The sequence below is a fragment of the Crassostrea angulata genome, chromosome 1, assembly GCF_025612915.1.
Source record: "Crassostrea angulata isolate pt1a10 chromosome 1, ASM2561291v2, whole genome shotgun sequence".
Lineage (NCBI taxonomy): Eukaryota > Metazoa > Mollusca > Bivalvia > Ostreida > Ostreidae > Magallana > Magallana angulata.
This window is the reverse complement of record NC_069111.1, coordinates 17,672,261-17,699,525: the sequence shown is the minus strand read 5'-3', so window position 1 is coordinate 17,699,525 and position 27,265 is coordinate 17,672,261. Positions and strand designations below refer to the sequence as shown.

The 27,265-nt window shown below is 30.9% G+C and overlaps 1 protein-coding gene across 1 annotated transcript; it reads left to right on the top strand.

Annotated features, from left to right (window-relative positions):
• Window positions 1-1,557: 1,557 nt before the first annotated feature.
• LOC128181394 (uncharacterized) lies at window positions 1,558-25,884 on the top strand. Its single transcript, XM_052849792.1, has 8 exons — window positions 1,558-1,806; window positions 2,869-3,126; window positions 22,709-22,942; window positions 23,045-23,272; window positions 23,917-24,171; window positions 24,604-24,858; window positions 24,996-25,238; window positions 25,451-25,884. The coding sequence occupies exons 1-8, from the start codon at window positions 1,755-1,757 to the stop codon at window positions 25,765-25,767; spliced, it is 1,842 nt and encodes a 613-aa protein (XP_052705752.1). The 5' UTR covers window positions 1,558-1,754; the 3' UTR covers window positions 25,768-25,884.
• Window positions 25,885-27,265: the final 1,381 nt, after the last annotated feature.

Below are 27,265 nucleotides of genomic sequence, written 5' to 3'. Positions count from 1 at the left end.
CAGTGCTGATTGCCAAAAATCGTTAGGTTGAAGTCGAAATCTTCTTTTCTTCTTTTAATCTCATGAAGGCATGATGGTTGTGGCAAGTTTTTTGACCATATTTATCTCTATAAGAAAAAGAGCTTTGTAAAAAATGTAGGGAAAAAACAGTCAAATTTTGAATTGAAAATAGTTTGGGGTTATTTTTACACAATGACACTTAATGGTATAAATGGTTAAAATAAAATCTATGTAAAGTTTTAAAGGCAGATGTGATGAGTAATATGTTTGACATGCAGCCTCCTTATAGAGTCCGACTTTAGATTTTATTGTGTTAAAATACAGTGTATTTATGCCTTTTATTAAATTATTTTAATACAATATATTACATGTAAATTAAACAAATTAAACAAAATACAGATAAAAGAGGTAAGTGAGCGCTGCCATGGGGCTTTTGACGTTATAATGAAATAAAGCTTTATAGCAGTACATATGATTATAAGTCTTTAGATATAACATGAAAGAAAATGTAAAATGTACGCCTTTGAAATCTTACACATGGAGTAATGCTATCCTCAGGGGATATTTTCTAAATTTTTCAAATGACTCCATTGTGCCAATCTATATTTGTAATATATTTGTAAATATTGCAAAATTTATTGCATTTTGATATTGTGAGATGATATCCATTAAAAACCAGATAGTAGAATTTAGTTTTTTTTTTTACATATAATGTAGAAAATGATATTTCTAATAAAATATTACAAATTGAGGAAAATGGCTATTGTAGTATTTTTTAAATCTGCATCCAAGGACTGAAAATGTCAGTTCGCTATATATTTCTATAGTAAATGTACCTGTATTTTGAGATGGCCTCCAAAAAGAACCAGACGGTAGATTTCCTTGAAAATTCGCAAATATACTGAAGTTGGTGTGAAATACATAATGTTTAGAATAAATAAAGAGTTTTGCAATTGTTGTATTTACGCAAAAAAAAAACAAAATCGACCTCCTTAATTTGGAGAATGAAACAGCTGTGTTTATCCTTTTGTATCAAAGATAACTTTAATGTTCAATTCAAGAAATGGTTAGTCCATTAGCACTCGTGTTAGGTCAAGAGACTTGTTTCTACAAAAACTAATCGGTTTATCCATTTAGGATTTCTAAGTGCATATATACCGGTTAACTCGATACCTTTTCTTGTTGTTTAGAATCGAACTTTTATTCAATAAAAAGCTAAAGACCTTGTCACTGTAAGCTACTACTTGGCCTCCGTTGGAAAATGAAATGTCCTTTTATTTACCTTGATAAAAGCCTTTTCTGGAATCGATCGCTCTTCGGAATTACTGATCTAATGAGAAGAAATATATTTTTCCAATATCTGTATCGTTAATTTTCTAAAGATATTTGCTGTTGTTTTTATTGAATATCGGTAGAACATATAGCTCTTTTTCATTTGCACCCCACTATTTCAAAATGAGTCCAATTAAATTTCAGTACTAGTTTGACACATCTATGCATGTTATAATAATGGGAATTTTCTCACACGCCTTGCTCCAGCCATGCACACTAAATTGTTTCTAATCACTAAGAAATGGATCTTTCATTTAGCTTTGAGAACTAATTTGACGAAGTAGTTGATGCTTGATTTGTTCGTAAAACATGTATATTTCCAGACTTTTCGTAATCTTTGAGAGATCGTTAAACTCGTTTTTATAGTTCAAGGATTTGGGATCCTGTTTTTAAAATTAGCAGATTCTACAGTGTGGATTTAAATGAAGATGCAAGGAACCAATATCTTACGCATATTTGTGATTTGTTTAGCTGGTAAGTTTCATGTAAATATTATAATGTTGTCAATTTTAAGTGAATTTTAAGTGTGTTATTTAGACTTTTCAATTTTGAATTTAAAATTTGTGCTAACATTTTCTTTGACTATTTTTTATTTGCCTTATTGTGGTGGAATCTCCAGCTGTCAATTTTGATGTTTGTTTTCACTGTCATGCCTCTGATAGAGTTTTTATAAAAATTAATTCAGTTCTTTAATTCCATTCGTGAATTTCTTCAAATAATGAACGACGCCGTTTGGCTGTAAGTATTGTCAAAAGTGTGGCAATACGAAAGATCATGTTGCAAAATGTCTGTTTAATAAGCATTAAGAACTATAACGAGGTATTACCGACACTGTAGTTTTCATTTTTCATTGATTTTTTTTTAACATCTGCTGCTTATTTACCGTTTTATGATAAGAAAATGCTATATCAGTAAGATTTAATCCCTCTTTTTAGTTTAAATAACTAAATCAAGGTAAAATAAAAATGAAAGTAACTGTATTTATTTTTTTAATAGCCTTGTAATTTAATGACCTGTTTACAGGGAAATATTCGCCTTCGTTTAATTTTCGCCCTCGTTGTAAGCGGTTGAATTTAAGACTAGGCGAATTTCAAACGTCCCAAATTATCTCTTTAATACGCAGATGTGTCTTGGCGAATGTAAGTCGGGCTGAAACCATTCGCAAGCGTAGAAGGTCGAAAATAACTCGGTGTGAAAATAACCCTGTATATAGTATATCGGAAACATTTTCACATATGTTAAACATGTAGCCACAGGAACCCTAATTTTGATACCCATTTAAAAAAGTTACCTTTCCGTTCAAAGAATCAGCATTTACTTATTTTTTGTACATATCCATCAACAAGTCCACAGTTTATTCAACGTATACATTTAGGTACACGGTTTAATATTCTTCCATTCATATATTCTATAGAAAGTAATGTGATCTTTGTATTATTAACTGTTGTAAAATTCAGACGATTTTTACTCTCTAAGATTAAAAATTGTCTATAATAATTGATTAGTTATGCATTGATTTTGTATTTTATTTTTCAGTATCAGTGACTCTGCAGTATTCGACTTTGTACATATCGTATGATAAAAAGGGTATGAATATGTCTGAGATGTATGAAACTATTGATACGACAAAAGCAGATTGTCAGCATCAATGCACAGTGGATGATCGATGCAAATCCTATGTGGTATTTGAAAACGCTCAAGACAACTCTACTTGCGGCTTCTCTGAAAACCAGGACTATCATTCAGTTACAAATTGTACAACGTGTTCCGTAAATCTAAAAAATTGTTCTTCAGGTAAGATTTTTGCAAAATTTTTTTAACAAAAGATACAAAAATATATTTGTCAAACAGCACAATTTTGTTCGAAGTATAAATAGAAAAGGTGTTCTATACTCATAACTCACACAAACTTTATACTTACAGAACAGAACAATCGATCAGCGTTAGTTTCTGTTTTAGTCAATTTCACTTTAAATTCACGAAGAGCTCTTCTCCGTCTTCTTGTAGAGCTGCACGACTGAAAAAATTGTGACTCAATTTCATTGCCTATGTTCGGAAACTCACATGCTTCAGCAATGAACTCTCTTATTTCCTGTTTAGATAGTCTGAAGAACAATACAAACTTAGTATAATTAAACGTCACAGTTTAAATGGGTATAAAAAAAAATTTGGCCGTTTTTTACTTTTGAAACTACCTGGAGAAGTATATGTACTTTGGTATCTCTTGGTCATCTCTCAAAAACAAGTATTCTACGGTGACTATACAATGAAGACCGAGACACAACACACTCATTTCAAACAGCTGTAAATGACATTTGCAGTGTTTTGCTAAATTTAGAAGCACAATTTGATTTTTTTAAAAGTCACCGATTAACAAGTCTTAAAAAAACGTAATCGAAGATATGCTATTAATGTACTCAATCAGCTCATAACATTTTTCAATTCTAATTCTGCAACCTGATCCCGTTCATCAACATTATTTGCTTGCTTCTTATTCCTTCGTTTACATGTATTAAGTATAATAAAATAAATAGTGCCTGATTGGGAGGGTAACAGTTGAAATTGACACCCCGAGGAAACCATTGTCAACCGACGCGAAGTATATTTTATTATACTGAATGTCTTAATTTTAGAGATTTTTTTTACTGCTTTTATATAGAAATGACGTGAATTCCACGGCGAACCGTACGCTCAAAATTTACGCTCATGTAACAATTCGTTGTGTTACCACTTGCTAAGTGTGTTGCTAACGCTGAGGGAGATAGAACGGATTATCAACTGCGTCTAAACCAATCAGATTTCAGTATTTAACATAAAGAATAATAATAATAGTTGGCAAGGAAAGTGTTTCAAACACCACAAACATATCGGAGAGAACAGTACTAGGTACTGACACCCTTTTTGATATTAAACTCATAATGCTTAAAACTAGGGTGACAATACACTCATTTGAGCATTCCTTTGTTGATAGTGTTTCAAATGTTAACCTGATATTTCAAATGGTTTTAAACGATAAATACGCAATGAAAAGTTTTCTGAAACGTTTAAAGATTTAATATTTTAAAAATGTTCAAATGTTATATAATATATATTAGATCTTATTAATATTTATTTAATGTAAAATGATAAGAAATTAAAAGAAAAAAATCTTTTACCAATTAATCTATTTGAGGAAAAAAATCCCATACGTGAAGAATGATGGGACACTACTAAAGGAGTTGTAATATAGATTCTAATACATTTCATCAATTACTATTTTAATACTTAATCGTACAGTAAACTGTTGCTGGAAACATATATAAATATAAGTAAAAAGGAATTATTGTTTTTGATCTGATCAAATACGGTCCGATGTGATCATATCTATCGAAATGCCTTTCGGGCTCTATGGTATTTGATCACCCTATAAAACCCGAAGAATGGTTCCTTACTCTAATAGTAAACATAGCTCGAGTCTTACACATGTATTTGTTTCAAATAATGTAAAGTAAAGAAACCATAATTTCTTTGATAAAATGACTCATGGCAAATAAGATAGTAAACCTGATTCAATTTTTTTTTCATAAATGACGTGTGGTGATAACAAACAGTGTTCAAAAACAAAGGTTCAAAGGGAAACACAGAAAACAGGATCAGAGCAAACACGGACCTCTAAAACAATAGAGGTAGGATTAGGTGCCATGGAGGAGTGAGCATACTCTGTTGACCGGTCACATCCGCCGTGTGCTCTTTGTCGTAATCGAGAAAAACGGAAACATCCGTAGACAATTAGGGGATTAATTATGTTCTAACAATGAGTATGAAAAACTTCAGTCCGCATGCGACCCAGTGGAAGATTGTTTTAGCTGACAAGGTCGTTGTATCGACCTTAGAACTAACGAAAATATGACTTTAAACGAGGCTGTTGTTACAGATGTCTATGTTAATCATTCAAGACATTATGAATGTAAAAATAAAATTAGAAAGTTTTAAGCTCAAATCGTGTGTAGGTCCCTTTGAAAAAACATTAAATAAATTCAATAACTCAATAATCCATCACAAGAAAGCATAATTTTCTCTGCCTATATATTGACATCAAAGAATTTCAAGATATTATTCAAAAGGCTCTTGACTCTTCGAGAGACTGATGGCTTTAATCTGCTTTAGAAATAACTGACTTTAAATGCACGATCGATTTTAATTGATATCTTTTTCACTCAATGTTTATTATTTCTAGCATTGACGTTTTAATCAAGCACCACGTTTATGTCAAAAGTTACTCGGTCCAAAAAAAAAAAGTGAAAAGCAAGATATCTATGAGCCAAAGCTGACTATGTATACTTTTTAGAAACTATTGAAATGAAAATTAGAGAAGGATTTGTTAATATGGTGTGAGAGATATTGAAGATATGTAGAGTGCAAACGTTTTACAATAAAGAGTCTAAAAGTATTTTAATCATATACATTCAACTTTCTGCGCGTGTTGAGAAGAAAATAAAGACGAAAGTTGCAGTCCTATACCGAGAAGACATATACATGAGCATTTATAGTTAATTTCCCATCAAAATAAAGAAAACGTTTACATCTTAAACAAAATATGTTTGCATTTTACTCCATATAGAACAGGAGCTCAAATACATGTACAAATACGAAGTGCGAATACTTGTGGGCTGTACTAAGTACGGTTCAAAAGTTAAAGCAAATAAAATATAAAAGTTTTCGATGAAAGAGAGACAGAGCAATCGTACAAAGCCCCAGTTCTTCGATTTTTAGGGGGAATGAATATTTTATGCAGATACAGATTAATGTTTGCATGCAATACGAACGTTTCATAAAATATAAGACAATTATGGAGTTCAAAGGTTTGCGTAGAAAAAAAAATAATTAAGTATTCTCGACAAAATTTTAAGGTCACCCGAGGTCACTCAGATGACCTTTTGCTATCGGTCTTGGTGCGTCGTTCGTTAACAATTATTTATTTTTAACTTCTTAAAACTGCAACAAGACTTATTGTTACCATTTTTTGATTACCGCATTTCTAGGATAAGAAAATTCTCAGTTGTTAAATTTATTGTCTTACCACCCCGAAGCCTCATAGGCTGGTCAAATATGCGGAAAATGCTAATTTTCAAAAAAATAAAAATATAAAAAAAATCTCGACTCCCACATGTGGGGGGGGGGGGGGGGACTAAATGCATGGTTATGATGTCAATAAAGCTCTCTTTCCAAATTCATGACCCCTCGGTCAGGGGGGCGGGGTTCAATCAGGCCCTAAGGTGAGGCCAATATGTCCATATAATAAAAATGTACTAATTTTAGAAAACGTCTCTACATCAACAGCAGGGATAGATAAACTAAATGCATGGTCATAATGTCTTAATTGTGATATCGATGACTCCTGGGTCAAAGGATATGCCACTGGGTAAGTCTAATATAGCCTCAGAGTGGAAATGTATGCAATCTTATTATTTCTTCTGTATTTTCACAGCACATGGAGGCAAATTGAATGCATTGTTATTGTATCTATAGTGTTGTCTTCTTAATTTACTGCCAATTGGGTTTTTTTCGGGGTGACAAATGTGGTGATATTGTGAACATAAAAGACCTGCAGGTCTCCTTTTACCAAAAGATTTCAATGTTTGGCCCCTGGAGGTAATGTATAGATAATCTTAGATTCCTCATCCTACCCCTTTTTGGACTACTTTTATGAATTATCCAATAATAAAAGCGAGCATAATAGGCTAATTGTATTCAGCGCGCCCGCGCGTCCATCTCATCTCTTTTATTCCAAGTTAAAAACACTCAAATGACGTCAATTTTTCTTTATTTTAAAAAAAATATCGAGCCCGATAGTAATTACCTTGTCAAATAGTAAGAGCTTTCATATATCGCAGATTTACAGTATTCTTTAGTGACACAAACCAATGTCTTTGTATTTCATTTTAATTCATGATTTGGTCTGTTTTGCTGTAACATTGAGCGGTTAGAGCTTTGGCTTTTAGTTTTATTGGACATCACCTGATAATATTTTCTAATCTTTAATATGACATTGAACCTGGAGTCTAGTCTACTCTCGTAAGACCATTCTTGGTCATTAAATGCCATACAGGGTATCAGTGTTTTATAAACACAGACTGTGTGTATTCGTCTGAGCAATAATATCATAAGGTTTATGACAAAAAGACTTATCATGACATGTACAGACATTTTTTTATAACTTCAATTTCTCCCGCACCTATTCCCGATATATTATTTATCAAGTGAAAATGTGTTACCAATTTAAATAATAATACAAGGTACTACTATACATGTACATTTGAGCATAGGATAACCAAAAACAATCCTGTCTCCCCCTCCAGCCTTGAACCCGTACCCTATTACATGATCAGTGAATACCTATCCGCGTGGTATTTAGTATTATATGAAAAAACATGAAGTTTGATGACAAAAACGTAGAACTGTATTATACACATCAAACAAACAAAATTTACAGTATCAAAACAGTTTGTGTTTTTTCTCTCATTCATTTATCATCTCGATCGCCATACTCATATACTCAATGTTTCTTAAAGTTTTCTATTGAAAAAGACATCAAGTGCCTCATTTAAATCAAACTCATTGATATCAGGATTATTTATTATCGTCTTCCGTGGAAGACGGTATAAAGTGAAATATATATAGTGAAATATTTTCTCCGGGTTGTACACTTTCTCTCCTTTGTGATTGGTCGAAAATGCATGATGTGAAAATTCACATTCATTTCATAGGTTGAAATACTGTTCGGCGCAAGGGAGATAATTTTCTAATGATCTTTGGCCATACCGCATCAATTTTTTTGGACATTTTTCTATTTGAATAAACGATAATAAAAGAAAAGCAAATAATTTCAATTGATATTATAGAATATTGCTGTCAACTTGTTGGACCTGAAAATCAAAGGCTGAATTTCATTGAAAGCAATCTGTATTGCTTTTTCGTTTTCTTACTTTTTGTCCCCCGCCGCAACGCGGAGCGGGGACATAGAAATGCCGGGCGTCCGTCCGTGTGTCCGTGCGTCCGTGTTTCCGTCCGTCACACTTTTTTGTAAGCGCTCTCATGCCTACAAATTTTGACGGATTTTCATTTTTATACCAAATGTTTATACCACTATTACCTTGGTCAAGTTCGAAAATCAGCATTTGATACTTTTTGTTGGAGTTGTGGGACTTTGTGACCTTGTAAGCGCTCTCATACTTTTTTGTAAGCGCTCTAATGCCTACAAATTTTGACGGATTTTCATTAAATTTATACCAAATGTTTATACCACTATAACCTTGGTCAAGTTCGAAAATCAGCATTGGTTGATACTTTTTGTTGGAGTTATGGGACTTTGTGACCTTGTAAGCGCTCTCATGCCTACAAATTTTGACGGATTTTCATTAAATTTATACCAAATGTTTATACCACTAATACTTTGGTCAAGATCGAAAATCAGCATTGGTCGATGCTTTTTGTTGGAGTTATGGGACTTTGACCACAATAATGACTCTGTTTTATCCAAAAATTGACCTTGTAAGCGCTCTAATGCCTACAAATTTTGACGGATTTTCATTAAATTTATACCAAATGTTTATACCACTATAACCTTGGTCAAGTTCGAAAATCAGCATTGGTTGATACTTTTTGTTGGAGTTATGGGACTTTGTGACCTTGTAAGCGCTCTCATGCCTACAAATTTTGACGGATTTTCATTAAATTTATACCAACTGTTTATACCACTATTACCTTGGTCACGTTCGAAAATCAACATTGGTCGATACTTTTTGTTGGAGTTATGTGACTTTGTGACCTTCTAAGCGCTCTCATGCCTACATATTTTCACCCCTGCGAATGTTATTGTCATTTAAATTTAGGACCACGTGGTTTTATTTGACCCTTTTAGTTTCGCAGAAAAAATCGTGCCTCATGTTTATATTCTATTTCATAGAATTTAGGTACTAGTAGTCATATATAAAATCTAGAGGTTTATTGATTTTAAACTTTATCTTCATTAATTGGTGGAAAACATGTGTTCTAGAAATAAATGTGAAAATCCCAAAAATAAAATATGACTAAAATAGTTTTTGTCTGCTGTTGCAACAATTAACATGCTAAGAAGAGATCCCCCTGAGGATTAGTTTTCGATCCACGCCTGACCTAGTAACAGCATCAATAGTGAAACAGACTATACTACTTTATGCAGGATGTTTCTTGAAATTGGTTCGATATACTAAGTTTGTATGCAAAACAGACACCCATTATTTTTTTTTAAAATATGGTATTGCACACCAAAAGCACCAAACATAGATATGATTTTATTAAGCCACACAATGTTTATATTTTCAACCACTCAACACGTGGTTGAACACGAACGATAACTCTGTTCTAAATATCATCGTTTAATATAAAAAAAAACCGCTAAATGGTGAAATAAGACATTAATCTTTAAAGTACGGAAGCGTATTAGTGCCACATGTACACTTCACATTTTTTTATTTTCTACACTTTAAAGTGTAAATTTTACACTTTAATCTGTAAAATTCACACTTTAAAGTGTAAAATTCACACTTTATTCTGTAAATTTTACGCTTTAATCTGTAAAATTTACACTTTAATCTGTACAATTCACACTTTAATCTATAAAATTCACACTTTAATCTGTAAATTTTACACTTTAATCTGTAAAATTCACACTTAATCTGTAAAATTCACACTTTAAAGTGTAAAATTCACACTTAAAACTGTTAATTTTACACTTTAATCTGTAAATTTTACACTTTAATCTGTAAATGTTACACTTTAATCTGTAAAATTCACATTTCAAAGTGTAAAATTCACACTTTAATCTGTAAAATTTACATTTTAAAGTGTAAAATTCACACTTTAAAGTGTAAATTTTACACTTTAATCTGTAAATTTCACACTTTAATCTGTAAATTTTACACACATATCTGTAGAAATCGCACATTAATCTGTAAAATACTATTTCAAACCACATGGCTGTTTTAATTAAATGTCCGAAATTTCTCTGATCTTGCTTTAATAATAAACATTGCAATCTAGAAATTAGTTCTCATTAACAGTATTCAATTTTTCAAAAACTGAAGCAGTTATAATTAAATTCCCTTAGACAAAATGTATCAATGTCACATGGCCAAAAAATGTTCAACGCTAATGGCTTTTTATAATGCAAGCTGTTTCTCTCGTCTCTTTCAATCAGATTAAAATTTTCATAAAACCTGAAAAAAAGTGATAATTTAATGGACTAAAAACTAATTTATCTGACGGCCAGCCGGCCACCTCATAATTATATGGTGACCACAACATAAAATGTAGAATTATCTGTAACAATGTTTTGGGGTTTTGACTTTTTGTTCACTTTTATGCGAATACACAGTCTTCAAGCCTGCTAAATGTATACAAGACTTTTTTTACTAGTTTAAAGCATCAATTTTATTCATTTGTATACAGAACAATTTTATTAAATCAGGTTTTTGTAGTGCGTACACAACTCGAAGTACTGAACGTATATATGCTAAATCGAGGTTTAGATAGAATGATACATAATGTATTTTCTTTGAATGATCAGTAATTCAACACTATTTGTTATTTTTATTGTAAAATCATCATAAAAAAGTGTGGAAAAAAGCCGAGGCATAAAACCACTTATATCTATTTGAAAAATCCACGGTTTTTTTTAAATATCACTGTTTAATGATGTCACTGTATTTAAGACAAAGTTTGAAATATTTACTAATTAAAATATTTCAGTCCATAATGCTTCGATCAAACCATCGGAAATGATAAATACTTTCCAATGTATGTGTATATATGTACGGAAGCGTATTAGTGCCACATATACACTTCGCATTTTTTTATTTTCTACACTTTAAAGTGTAAATTTTACACTTTAATCTGTAAATTTCACAATTTAATCTGTAAATTTTACACTTAAATCTGTAAAATTCACACTTTAAAGTGTAAAATTGACAGTTTAATCTGTAAATTTTACACTTTAATCTGTAGAATTCACACTTTAAAGTGTAAAATTTACACTTTAAAGTGTAAAATTCACACTTTTAAGTGTAAAATTCACACTTTAATCTGTAAATTTTACACTTTAATCTGTAAAATTCACACTTTAATCTATAAATTTTACACTTTAAAGTGTAAAATTCACACTTTAAAGTGTAAAATTCACACTTTAAAGTGTAAAATTCACACTTTTAAGTGTAAAATTCACACGTTTATCTGTAAATATTACACTTTAATCTGTAAAATTCACACTTTGATCTGTAAATTTTACACTTTAAAGTGTAAAATTCACACTTTAAAGTGTAAAATTCATACTTTAATCTGTTAATTTTAAACTTTAATCTGTAAATTTTACACTTAAATCTGTAAAATTCACACTTTAAAGTGTAAAATTCACACATTAATCTGTAAAATCAACACTTTAATCTGTAAATTTCACACTTTAAAGTGTAAAATTCACACTTTAAAGTGTAAAATTCACACTTTAAAGTGTAAAAATCACACTTTAATCTGTAAATTTTACACTTTAATCTGTAAATTTTACACTTAAATCTGTAAAATTCACACTTTAATCTGTAAATTTTACACTTTAATCTGTAAATTTTACACTTAAATCTGTAAAATTCACACTTTAAAGTGTAAAATTCACACTTTAATCTGTAAATTTCACACTTTAATCTGTAAATTTCACACTTTAATCTGTAAATTTTACACATCTATATGTAAAAATCACACATTAATCTGTAAAATACTATGCTAACACCACATGGCTGTTTTAATTAAATGTCCGACATTTCTTTGATCTTGCTTTAAAAATAAACATTGCAATCGAGAAATGAGTTCTCATTAACAGTATTCATTTTTTCAAAAACTGAAACAGTTATAATTAAATTCTCTTAGACAAAATGTATCCGTGTCACATGGCCAAAAAATGTTCAACACTAAGGACTTTTTATAATGCAAGCCGTTTCCCTCGTCTCTTTCAATCAGATTAAAATTTTCATAAAACCTGAAAAAAAGTGATAATTTAATGGACTAAAAACTAATTTATCTGACGGCCAGCCGGCCACCACATAATTATATGGTGGCCACAACATAACATTAGAATTATCTGTAACAATGTTTTGGGGTTTTGACTTTTTGTTCACTTTAATGCAAATACACAGTCTTCAAGCCTGCTAAATGTATACAAGGCTTTTACTAGTTTAAAGCATCAATTTTATTCATTTGTATACGGTACAATTTTATTTAATCAAGCTTTTGTAGTACGTACACAACTCAGAGTACTGAACGTACTTATGCGAAATCGAGGTTTAGACAGAATGATATATAATGTATATTCTTTGAATGATCAGTAATTCAACACCATTTGTTATTTTTTTTGTAAAATCATCATAAAAATGTGTGGAAAAAAGCCGAGGCATAAAACCACTTATATCTATTTGAAAAATCCACGATTTTTTTTAAATATCACTCTGTAATGATGTCACTGTATTTAAGACAAAGTTTGAAATATTTTCTAATTAAAATATTTTAGTCCATAATGCTTCTATCAAACCATCGGAAATGATATATATACTCTCCAATGTATGTGTATACATGAGCCAATTTTACAGGATAGTGTGTAAATTTAACACTTTAAAGTGTAAAATTTACAGATTAAAGTGTAAAATTTACAGATTAAAGTGTGAATTTTACACTTTAAAGTATAAAATTTACATATTAAAGTGTAACATTTACAGATTAACGTGTGAATTTTAAACATTAAAGTGTAAAATTTACAGATTAAAGTGTAAAATTTACAGATTAAAATGTGAATTTTACAGATTAAAGTGTGAATTATACAGTTTAAAGTGTGAATTTTACAGATTCAAGTCTAAAATTTACAGATTAAAGTGTAAAATTTACAGATTAAAGTGTGAATTTTACAATTTAAAGTGTAAATTTTACACTTAAACGTGTAAACTTTACAGATTAAAGTGTAAAATTTAAAGTTCAAAGTGTAAAATATACAGATTAAAGTGTGAATTTTACAGATTAAAGTGTAAAATTTACAGATTAAAGTGTGAATTATACACTTTGAAGTGTAAATTTTACACTTTAAAGTGTGAATTTTATAGATTAAAGTGTGAATTTTACAGATTAAAGTGTGAATTTTACAATTAAAAGTGTAAATTTTACACTTTAACGTGTAAACTTTACAGATTAAAGTGTAAAATTTACAGATCAAAGTGTAAAATATACAGATTAAAGTGTGAATTTTATTAAAGTGTAAAATTTACAGATTAAAGTGTAAAATTTACAGATTAAAGTGTAAAATTTACAGATTAAAGTGTAAATTTTACACTTTAAAGTGTGAATTTTATAGATTAAAGTGTGAATTTTACACTTTAAAGTGTAACTTTTACAGATAAAGGGGCTTTTTATAATGCAAGCTGTTTCTCTCGTCTCTTTCAACCAGATTAAAATTTTCACAAAAACTGAAAAAATTGATAATTTAATGGACTAAAAACTAGCGATCACCACTAATTTATCTGACGGCCATCCGGCCACCTCATAATTATATGGTGGCCACAACATAAAATGTAGAATTATCTGTAACAATGTTTTGGGGTTTTGACTTTTTGTTCACTTTTATGCAAATACACAGTCTTCAAGCCTGCTAAATGTATACAAGGCTTTTACTAGTTTAAAGCATCAATTTTATTCATTTGTATACGGTACAATTTTATTTAATCAAGCTTTTGTAGTACGTACACAACTCAGAGTACTGAACGTACTTATGCTAAATCGAGGTTTAGACAGAATGATATATAATGTATATTCTTTGAATGATCAGTAATTCAACACCATTTGTTATTTTTTTTGTAAAATCATCATAAAAATGTGTGGAAAAAAGCCGAGGCATAAAACCACTTATATCTATTTGAAAAATCCACGGTTTTTTTTAAAATATCACTCTGTAATGATGTCACTGTATTTAAGACAAAGTTTGAAATATTTTCTAATTAAAATATTTTAGTCCATAATGCTTCTATCAAACCATCGGAAATGATATATATACTCTCCAATGTATGTGTATACATGAGCCAATTTTACAGGATAGTGTGTAAATTTAACACTTTAAAGTGTAAAATTTACAGATTAAAGTGTAAAATTTACAGATTAAAGTGTGAATTTTACACTTTAAAGTATAAAATTTACATATTAAAGTGTAACATTTACAGATTAACGTGTGAATTTTAAACATTAAAGTGTAAAATTTACAGATTAAAGTGTAAAATTTACAGATTAAAATGTGAATTTTACAGATTAAAGTGTGAATTATACAGTTTAAAGTGTGAATTTTACAGATTCAAGTCTAAAATTTACAGATTAAAGTGTAAAATTTACAGATTAAAGTGTGAATTTTACAATTTAAAGTGTAAATTTTACACTTAAACGTGTAAACTTTACAGATTAAAGTGTAAAATTTACAGATCAAAGTGTAAAATATACAGATTAAAGTGTGAATTTTACAGATTAAAGTGTAAAATTTACAGATTAAAGTGTGAATTATACACTTTGAAGTGTAAATTTTACACTTTAATGTGTGAATTTTATAGATTAAAGTGTGAATTTTACAGATTAAAGTGTGAATTTAACAATTTAAAGTGTAAATTTTACACTTTAACGTGTAAACTTTACAGATTAAAGTGTAAAATTTACAGATCAAAGTGTAAAATATACAGATTAAAGTGTGAATTTTATTAAAGTGTAAAATTTACAGATTAAAGTGTAAAATTTACAGATTAAAGTGTAAAATTTACAGATTAAAGTGTAAATTTTACACTTTAAAGTGTGAATTTTATAGATTAAAGTGTGAATTTTACACTTTAAAGTGTAACTTTTACAGATAAAGGGGCTTTTTATAATGCAAGCTGTTTCTCTCGTCTCTTTAAACCAGATTAAAATTTTCACAAAAACTGAAAAAATTGATAATTTAATGGACTAAAAACTAGCGATCACCACTAATTTATCTGACGGCCATCCGGCCACCTCATAATTATATGGTGGCCACAACATAAAATGTAGAATTATCTGTAACAATGTTTTGGGGTTTTGACTTTTTGTTCACTTTTATGCAAATACACAGTCTTCAAGCCTGCTAAATGTATACAAGGCTTTTACTAGTTTAAAGCATCAATTTTATTCATTTGTATACGGTACAATTTTATTTAATCAAGCTTTTGTAGTACGTACACAACTCAGAGTACTGAACGTACTTATGCTAAATCGAGGTTTAGACAGAATGATATATAATGTATATTCTTTGAATGATAAGTAATTCAACACCATTTGTTATTTTTTTTGTAAAATCATCATAAAAATGTGTGGAAAAAAGCCGAGGCATAAAACCACTTATATCTATTTGAAAAATCCACGGTTTTTTTTAAAATATCACTCTGTAATGATGTCACTGTATTTAAGACAAAGTTTGAAATATTTTCTAATTAAAATATTTTAGTCCATAATGCTTCTATCAAACCATCGGAAATGATATATATACTCTCCAATGTATGTGTATACATGAGCCAATTTTACAGGATAGTGTGTAAATTTAACACTTTAAAGTGTAAAATTTACAGATTAAAGTGTAAAATTTACAGATTAAAGTGTGAATTTTACACTTTAAAGTATAAAATTTACATATTAAAGTGTAACATTTACAGATTAACGTGTGAATTTTAAACATTAAAGTGTAAAATTTACAGATTAAAGTGTAAAATTTACAGATTAAAGTGTGAATTTTACAGATTAAAGTGTGAATTATACACTTTAAAGTGTGAATTTTACAGATTCAAGTCTAAAATTTACAGATTAAAGTGTAAAATTTACAGATTAAAGTGTGAATTTTACAATTTAAAGTGTAAATTTTACACTTAAACGTGTAAACTTTACAGATTAAAGTGTAAAATTTACAGATCAAAGTGTAAAATATACAGATTAAAGTGTGAATTTTACAGATTAAAGTGTAAAATTTACAGATTAAAGTGTGAATTATACACTTTGAAGTGTAAATTTTACACTTTAATGTGTGAATTTTATAGATTAAAGTGTGAATTTTACAGATTAAAGTGTGAATTTTACAATTTAAAGTGTAAATTTTACACTTTAACGTGTAAACTTTACAGATTAAAGTGTAAAATTTACAGATCAAAGTGTAAAATATACAGATTAAAGTGTGAATTTTATTAAAGTGTAAAATTTACAGATTAAAGTGTAAAATTTACAGATTAAAGTGTAAAATTTACAGATTAAAGTGTAAATTTTACACTTTAAAGTGTGAATTTTATAGATTAAAGTGTGAATTTTACACTTTAAAGTGTAACTTTTACAGATAAAGGGGCTTTTTATAATGCAAGCTGTTTCTCTCGTCTCTTTCAACCAGATTAAAATTTTCACAAAAACTGAAAAAATTGATAATTTAATGGACTAAAAACTAGCGATCACCACTAATTTATCTGACGGCCATCTGGCCACCTCATAATTATATGGTGGCCACAACATAAAATGTAGAATTATCTGTAACAATGTTTTGGGGTTTTGACTTTTTGTTCACTTTTATGCAAATACACAGTCTTCAAGCCTGCTAAATGTATACAAGGCTTTTACTAGTTTAAAGCATCAATTTTATTCATTTGTATACGGTACAATTTTATTTAATCAAGCTTTTGTAGTACGTACACAACTCAGAGTACTGAACGTACTTATGCTAAATCGAGGTTTAGACAGAATGATATATAATGTATATTCTTTGAATGATAAGTAATTCAACACCATTTGTTATTTTTTTTGTAAAATCATCATAAAAATGTGTGGAAAAAAGCCGAGGCATAAAACCACTTATATCTATTTGAAAAATCCACGGTTTTTTTAAAATATCACTGTGTAATGATGTCACTGTATTTAAGAAAAAGTTTGAAATATTTTCTAATTAAATTATTTTAGTCCATAATGCTTCTATCAAACCATCGGAAATGATATTTATACTCTCCAATGTATGTGTATATATGAGCCAATTTTACAGGATAGTGTGTAAATTTAACACTTTAAAGTGTAATATTTACAGATTAAAGTGTAAAATTTACAGATTAAAGTGTAACATTTACAGATTAACGTGTGAATTTTAAACATTAAAGTGTAAAATTTACAGATTAAAGTGTAAAATTTACAGATTAAAGTGTGAATTTTACAGATAAAAGTGTGAATTATACAGTTTAAAGTGTGAATTTTACAGATTAAACTCTAAAATTTACAGATTAAAGTGTAAAATTTACAGATTAAAGTGTGAATTTTACAATTTAAAGTGTAAATTTTACACTTTAACGTGTAAACTTTACAGATTAAAGTGTAAAATTTACAGATCAAAGTGTAAAATATACAGATTAAAGTGTGAATTTTACAGATTAAAGTGTAAAATTTACAGATTAAAGTGTACAATTTACACTTTAAAGTGTAAAAAATAAAAAAATGTGAAGTGTATATGTGGCACTAATATGCTTCCGTATATATGAGCCAATTTTACTGGATAGTGTGTAAATTTAGCACTTTTAAGTATAAATTTTACAGATTAAAGTGTAACATTAACAGATTAAAGTGTAAAATTTACAGATTAAAGTGTTACATTTACAAATTAAAGTGTGAATTTTACAGATAAAAGTGTGAAATTTACAGATTAAAGTGTAAATTTTACACTTTAAAGTGTGAATTTTACAGATTAAAGTGTGAATTTTACACTTTAAAGTGTACAATTTACAGATTAATTGTAAAATTAACAGATTAAAGTGTTAATCTTACAGATTTAAGCGTGAATTTTACAGATTTAAGCGTGAATTTTACACTATATAGTGTGAATTTTACAGATTAAAGTGTAAATTTTACAGATCAAAGTGTGAATTTTACAGATTAAAGTGTAAAATTTACAGATTAAAGTGTAAATTTTACACTTTAATGTGTAAAATTTACAGATTAAAGTGTAAAATTTACAGATTAAAGTGTAAAGTTGACACTTTAATGTGCAGAAAATAAAAAAATGTGATGTGTATATGTGGCACTAATACGCTTCCGTATTAAAGAGTTTCATGTTTTAACATAAACCAAAGTAGGGTGCGATATGAAAAACGACCAATACTTACGTATTTTGAGAAAATTATCCGAACACTTATACTTCCGCTCGAAATTTCACAGGAACTGAACAAATCTCGGTGAAGTCTCGTGAACTTTCATTCGAGCACCTCTGGATTTATTACATACTTAGCAACGATAAAGAAAACATTCTGAACACATTCGCAGGGGTGAATTTTGACGGATTTTCATTAAATTTATACCAAATGTTTATACCACTAATACTTTGGTCAAGTTCTTTTAGATTGTAGTATTTTGGATATATTTGCGACAGGAAAAATAGAAAAAAATGGGTGGTGGTTAAAAAAAAATGTTCCTCCCAACCTCCCCACACATTTAATTCTGGAACAGCCCTAAATGTTTAAAAATAATGCAATTTCATATACAGTATACTAGTATACTGCTTGATCGGCGGGGGACCCAGGAATTCTATTTTTGTTAAGATTTGAAATCTACGAAAATTGTTAAGTCGTACGTGAAGTACATGAGCCATCGATAAAGTTGTTTGCACCATGGATAGGCAAAACTAATATTAGTTAAACAAGATGCTAAATGCAGCGGTATAACTTTGATTTTATCAAAATAACACGAGTCTAAGACCCTTCCTAAGATCACTTTTACCCTACTTTAATAGTCGATATCAACTTACAAGCTCGAATACGCATTTCTTTAAAAGGCACATAATGACATAAACATGTTCCACACGCCATGGCATGTAGGTGACATTTATATAAAAAAGAATTGTTAGCTCATCTGAGCTGAAAGCTGATCACAGTTTGTCCGTCGTCCGTCTGTCTGTCTGTCTGTCCGTCTGTAAACTTTTCACATTTTAAACTCTAAAACCGCTTATCCAATTTCAACCAAATTTGGCACAAAGCATCCTTATGGTAAGGCAAATATAAATTGCACAAATGAAAGACCTATCTTTATTCAAAGCTGAGAAACCCTCGAAACTGTAGAAAAAGGGGGAGTGCATTTTTAAAAATGTTCTCAAGAACTACTGAGTCAAATTCAACGTAGTTTAGCATAAATTATCCTAATGGGAAGGAAAATATAAATTGCAAAAATTAAGGTCTTATTCTGTTTCAAATTTGAGTAATTTACGGAAATGGTAATAAGACAGAGAGAATAAGGGTCAATCAGTTTAACTTCGGGTTCGGTATTCCATATCTCAAAACCCTCTTTGAAACAAAGAAGCGGCCATTTTGAACGTATAAGAAATTGGTCAATTTGACAAAGATGAATTTGGTTGTTGTGGAACAGTTTGCATGCGAAAGGAATATTTGAAACGTGCAAGATACATTAATGCCGATTTTGTGAAGTAAATTGAGATCAAATGTTCCAATGCATTGACATTTTCACCTTTGACGGTGGTTTTAGCTTGTTTTGATTTTCGTTTCGTTTTCATGAGTTACGGTTTGTAACTTAAGGAAACTATCGCCTGTATTTTGTAATTTTTACGTACCCATCAAATATAGACATCGGAAAGTAAGACAGCTGACTGTTACTTGCGGAAAATAAGATACATTAACAGGTACGGTACTTAAACAACTAAAATACAAATTCTAATGGTAATACGGTATGGTTTTTGCGTAATAGTTGATTACTGCATTGTGTTTTAGGCTAGTTGTAAGTATTTTCTCGTCTATTCAGTCTAAACGGTGATTAATTTTGCTGATGGAAATACTAAGTGTGTGTACATGTAGCAGAGACATAAATTATTGTTAGCTCACCTGAGGTGAAATATACAGAGAAATATCTTTAAAAATATTCTTCTCAAAAATCTATCGGCCAAAAAAGCTGTAACTTCTGTGGAAGCATCCTCAAGTAATGTAGATTCAAGCTTGTCCAAACCATGATCCCCGGGGGTACAGTGGGGCCCCAATGGGGGATCAAATTTTTAGATACAAATGTATAGAGAAAAATCATTAAAATCTTCTTTTCAAATACCAGTTAGCCAAAAAAGCTGGAACTGTGGAAGCATCTTCAGGTAGTGTAGATTCATTTTTTTTTTAAATCACGATCCCCGGGGGTAGGGTGGGGCCACAATGAGGATCGAAATTTTTACATAGGAATACATAGAGAAAAATCTTCTCAACAAAAACCAGTAGGCCAGAAAAGCTGTAACTTGTTTGGAAGCATCCTCAGGTAGTGTAGATTCAAATTTGTTCAAACCATGATCCTGGGGGTAGGGTGCAGCCACAATGGGTGGGTCGAATTTTACATAGGAATACATAGCGAAAAATCTTTTTAAAAATTTCTTTTCAAAAACCAATTGGCCAGAAAAGCTGTAACTTGTGTGGAAGCATCTTCAGGTAATGTTGATTTATTCTTGTTTTTTCAAACCATGATTTCAGGGGATAGGGTGGGGCCACCATGGGGGATCAAATTATGGTGGTGCGTGTAATTCGGTATTATCTCTACGTAATAGCTGATTAATGCTACATGTTCTATTAAGATGTTCAGCAATTTCAATCTAAACGGAGATTATTCTCGCTGCTAGAAATATATAACTAAAGTATATATAATTATGATGAAAAATAAATTGAGTTTATTCTTTGTTTTAGTGCAGTTTTCTTTTGTTTTAATTGTTTACAAATTCCTATAATTTTACTAACCTGAGAGTCAAGCGTCAAGCTTCGAGTTATAAGCAAGATACAGAGCTTTGCGCACAATGCTACTATATGTTTGTACACAAAGCTGAGGTCATCTTTTAGTTTGTTTATATTTTAAATGCAGCTATGCTGAATTGGAAATACCAAGTTTAAAATTCTTAAGTTGAATGTAATAAACTCATGTGAACAAAAACATGACTCAAACCAAGCTATGTATCTTGCTTATGATTCTACGATTGACACTGAAATTTTGGTTGATCAATAGAAATATCTTGCTAAAAGGATGATATGCTGTAATTACTTTCTGGTGCCCCTTCTTCAACAATGAATTGCATAAAATCTACACAAATTTTTGATAGTTTTTCGAACACAAGTAAATGAAAACAATGCCTTTTAAACAGTTTCCATAGGCCTGACACATAATTATTATGAGGATAAAAGCATTATCGGTGTTCTTAACAAATTATTGCAATGGAAAATCATCTTTGTTTGTACACATTTGTTGTTTTTTAATAAAGATGAAAATATTGGATGGGCCTTGGTACAATAGAGCGACATGCCTGCCAATACATTAATTTGAATTATAGCTCTTTAACATATGTGACAACATTTTCAGTTAAGTTTATTTTCTTCAATCAAGTGAGTAAGGATATGAAAGGTCATACGAAATGAATTCATGCCTGGTAAATGACAATCGTCTATAATGGACAAGGCCAATTAAATTTTTCAATGTTTTTAATTTGAGGAATTGAGCGCAATCATTCTGGTGCATTGAGGTACGCTTTTCTTCTTACACATATAGAATTTTTTAAAATACAATAAGTAGCAAGTAGTGGAGTTTAGTTATTTATATTGCATATGATCTTATTTTCGGTAAAAATGGTATTCCATGAAGGTATATATATCAAAGATTAAGTACATGCAAAAATAAGTGAAAATTCGGATATTCATTTTTGGTTAATCTACCGAGGGGCCACATGGCACAATATCCTTTGAACGCCCATATAAAGCCAGTGTTGCTCAGGTGAGCGATGTGGCCCATTGGGCCTCTTGTTTTTGGTTACTAATTGCTGTTTAGGGTTTGCTCTAAATACGATGCATCGACTACCATCGTTGCATCCTCTCCCATCGTTGTTCACTACACATTCTGGCAGAGTGAAACATCGTGCCCGATGATAATAAGTCGTATAATCGATAATATACTTTACAAACAAAATCTGTTGCGCGAGCGCGTCGACGCGCCGAATACAATTAGCCGCATAATAGGTGTCTTGGATTAGGATTTAGACTCCAAACTTTAGCTTACGATGCATAAATGAGACTCTCTGACAGACTATGGTACTCAGGTTACCATAAAGGCCTGTGTGCCTCTTGTTTCTAGAACAGAGAAGAATCTCTGTCTATGAAGAGGCTTTCTTTCTTTATTACAGTGCATTGAAAGTGCAAGCTACTTAAATCAACAAGAATGATATGACTACATTTCTCGCATTTGGTTCTTTTTATTTATTTAATCAAACCATGCGGATTTCAATATAAATTTTACTCTCCTCTTTTCTCCACAGGATCAATTACTTACACTGAGTTCTTGAATGGCTATATCGGAACCAATCAGTATGCCAATTTTGATGCTGCTAATGTTAATTTTGTGAAATGTAGTAAGCTATGCAATTCTGACCAATTCTGCAATGGATTCATATTTAACTCTGCAACTCGTCAGTGTCGACACGTTGATTCCAGCTCTGTCGTGCCATTCTCTGACGCTAAATTCTCATTCTATCGAAAGGACTGTCCATTAGGTAAACATTTACTATCACAGACCCAATCGCTGTTTCAAATTTATACGCAGTAGCGTTAAATTTTCTTAAAGATTAATTTTGATTCATTGTTCTGTCTTTCAGGATGTACAACATACAGTGATATATCATTGAATGCAACTGGTACCTATTACGATGTGGTTCAAAACGTAACAAGTAAAGGTTGTGAGTATCTTTGTAACAACGTATCAGACTGTCGAGGATTTACAGGCGACGACGTACTGCAGACGTGTGCCTTGTCGTATTCTTCAAGAAATGCAAACTTAGACAATTGTTCAACCTGCTCCACCTACATTAAACAATGCCCAATAGGTGAGGAACAAGGCTAAAACCTTGTATCTTTTTGCACACGTTAATTTATTTTTGCTTTACGGATTATGTTTTTTCCAAAATAAGACATAGTCTTTAAATGTAAGCATTCAACAAACGTTGCGATTGAAAACTTTGTTGACCGAGTACAGCCATCTGCAAAGGTTCAACAGGTTGTTGAGTAAAACACATCCTACAGCATTTGTCTTGCTAACATTATATTACACTACAAACTGTTATTCCTAACGCTGTCGCTTGGCTCTACTTCACCATACACGCTGTCACACATCATGCCAGCAAGGCAACACAACTTTACATAACGCATCGTCACGCTGTCACTCATTACGCACTCATGCTGTCACACATCACATCGTAAAACTAACGCAATTTTACCAACACGGGGCTGCGTCATGCGCCACAGATTTGTGTGATGTTGTGAATGCGCTCGACATGTTTTATTCAATCATCTTTTTAAGTCTTTCCAGCAATTTGTGAATTATTCTGTCTTGAAACCACAGTGAACATCTATCTTGACAATTTTGTGAAATGAGTGTTGTTCAGAGAAATGAAAGATAAGTTCCTTTACATTTTTTGTCTTGTCTCTAAAGCACTAATGAGTTCCTCTTTATCTGTTGATATACATGTAGAAAAAGACACAGTTCCGACGAAAAAATGCAGGGCAACTTCATTTTATGAAATGGGATCAAATTTCGAATCTTCCGCTACGTATAGGAGCTTCAAAAATTCGACACCAGCTACATGTTATACAGAGTGCACGAACGACGAGGAGTGTTGGGGATATGCATTTAATGCCCAGACTGCGACCTGTGATTTATCTATAAACATGTTCCCACAATATACTGATTGCAGCCACTGCTCCTTCGTGGCCAGGGATTGTTCAAGTGAGTACATTTTCAGCCCAATATGCAAAGTTGTGTAATTATAACCGATTTGATGTGAAGTAAATAAATTGCATACACCATGTCTGATTGCAACTTTTGGGGTTGTTTCTGTGGTAATATTTTTGATTTTAACATAGATTTTTGCACAAAAAAAGATGATTAGTTAATGGCAATTTAATTGAATTTTTTGAAAGGTGTTTGTGTTAAATCTATACTTTAAGATTTTTAGGAGCTGGTAATAAGCTGTTGTTGTTATGTTTTTAAAACGGAAGTACTTTTATTTCTGCTGGAACAAAAAAAAATCTTTAAATCAATGAATTTTTTACTTAATTCCGACGATCAAATTCACCTAGGAACACACACACACACACACCTATATATAAATATATATAATAAATTAAAGTTATAAAGCAGACGCTTGATTTCTTGTAGGTTCGGTCGACGGTTACAGCGTTCAGTGTTCTTCAAACTTTACGTCATACGGATCCAACTTGACAGTCTCATCAACATTTTTCAGTAGCGGCAGCGCGACTTTTGAGAGTTGTCAGCAAATGTGCTCCGATAATACTTCCTGCATTTCGTTTTATCATCGCTCAGACACGTCAGAATGTCATCTGTCAAAATCCAGCGCCCGTACATCTGCCGATTGTTCGTCTTGCTCTTACTATATTAAACAATGTTGGCAAGGTACATGTACATGTATTTCACACTTTTTTATCCTATCAATTATGATCTCAAAATAAGTTAAACGAATGCCTACATATTTTTAACAGAAATCAGTTTGCCCAAAAGCATACATGTAAATACTACTTGATTTTTTGAAGGATGCAGTTTGATTTCCTATTCTACGACCGAATTCGGATATGTGACGTCATCCACCCTTTCCGATTTATCTGGTCAGGCGATGACGTATACACAATGTAAGGACATGTGTACCAGCGACCCTCTTTGCTATGGATTCAGTCACCAGGCAGATAACCAACACTGTATTCTGTCGGAATCCGGTCTCCATGCGTGGTCTCCATCTTGCAATACATGCTCGTTTTCGCAAAAGATATGTCTACCCGGTATGAACTTTTTTTGTATAATTATATATTTTTATCACATATTAAATGCCTTATCGAAAACAGTATCCCTTGTGATTTTCATAAAATATAGTAGAATACAAATTCTATTCACATATAATGAATGTGTTGAAGTGCTAAATTCAAAATGGATAATTAAAAAGGGAGAAATGTAAATAATTATTTAAATATAAATTTTCTTTCACTCTTTCTAGAAACAACGACTGTTCCTTCCAACGAATCATGTTGTTCTTGCAAACTAAAGAGCAATCAGACAATGGATGACCTGATGGCACAACGAAAACAAGAGTTAACTGTTAACTCGGAAACTCTCTCGTCAACGATACGCAAGCAGACATGCGCCTCTGACTTCCGCGCAAGTTCCAACGTGATAGGCGCGTTTGGCGTGCTTGTGCTGATAGCTGTTATATCACTTATTGTTCTACCAGATTTATACACAGCCGTCAAATTCATTATTAGAAAAATTATTAAATTCAGGAAAAACCAAACACGTATAACTCTGAACCAGTAGCTTATTTAATATTTTTTACGTTCATATGTCTGTGTGTTAGCGGAGAGATATAATTACAGTATCATAAAATTAATTCACATTTGTATTTTGATATTGTTCATGTTCATTGCTTATCAATAAAAAAAAATATTAATTTTAAAAACCTTGTAGTTGACTGTTGTTTCCTATTAGCTCTTTTTTTTATTTTCTAAACGTAGTAAAATGTCTTAAAAAAATTAAATTACATGTACATTGATTGCAAACATGTAGTGCCTAGGTAAATAAATCCATAATTGTTATACGTTTCATGTTGGTAATTAGATTGATCAACGAACTCAAATGGGATCAAGGCTAAATACACATGTGTGAACTTATTCCTGGCCATTAGATTATTCAAGATGACCGTGCTAACTTATCTTATCATAATCACGTCCGAACTTCTAAGAAGACATTGTTTTGGTTTTTGTGTGTTTTGATTATTTCCACCTTTTTTCATTTATCTTTAACATAAATATCAATTTTACTTTTGCCATTGTAGCACATCATATTTTTGATTATTTTTTTCTCCTTCGTTATGACACTTAAACGCGACATCAGCGTTTTAAAGGGGAACTGAAGTTGGACCTTATTCAATTAAACGAAAGAAATAAAGCTCGAAAATGTTTGAAGAAATAGGTCGTTTCTAAATAGTTGGGGTGGGTTGTTGTTGTTTTTTTTTTTTGTTTTTTTTTTTTTTTTTTTTGGTATAAATGAGAGATCAAGAGGAAGTATTGATCAATATTGAAAAAAATTAAGGTTTACATGCAGATGTGCAAATATAGCATAACCTCACACATGTAAATATTCAATTATAATTAGACAATGGGACAGCATGGGTTTTTTTAAAGAAAAGCTGTTCGAGATATGAAAACAAAGTCGACAGGCTAGATTCTATTTTAGTTTCATTGGAAATCTAAGAAAAGGTTCCAGTAGAAGTCGTCCTTTTAATGGTTTGTACTAAAATATTGATCAGAATTTCGTTGAAGATACTTGTAATGTATATCAGAACAAAAAAAATCTTATTTGTGATTTTGAATAGAACATGATTAGTCGGGAATTTCTATTAAAAAAAATCATTGAAATTTATGCAATAGATTTTATAAGTCAATATACCGGTAGTTTGGAGATTTATTAATTATTATTTAATTATTTATTGATTCGTTATAGAGTCGAGTTCGAATGATAAACCAGCTACATGTGTATTAAGGGTTTTGAGCTACATGTGCACATGTATTTATGTTGATTTCTCACATATATAATCAAATGACTTCAGCAAATTTCATATTTTTTAATAACTTTTTTGAAAGTCTTATCTTCAACGATTTTGTCAACGATCGATGTTCCGGAGACGCGTTGTATTAAAGTTTCTAGCATCGGATTAAAACATCGACGAGTCTGAGGTTTCAACCTCGACGTTGTTCCCTTTGTTGAAATTAAATTAATCATTTCATTGCTGTTGTTTCTTTGATGTAACACTTTC

Bases quoted from the DNA above. Each gene is read 5' to 3' on its own strand.
- LOC128181394 (XM_052849792.1), top strand. From the start codon at position 1,755: ATGAAGATGCAAGGAACCAATATCTTACGCATATTTGTGATTTGTTTA. The intron at 24,172-24,603 runs GTGAGTACATTT...GATTTCTTGTAG, and splicing joins CGTGGCCAGGGATTGTTCAA to GTTCGGTCGACGGTTACAGC. The intron at 24,859-24,995 runs GTACATGTACAT...GATTTTTTGAAG, and splicing joins TATTAAACAATGTTGGCAAG to GATGCAGTTTGATTTCCTAT.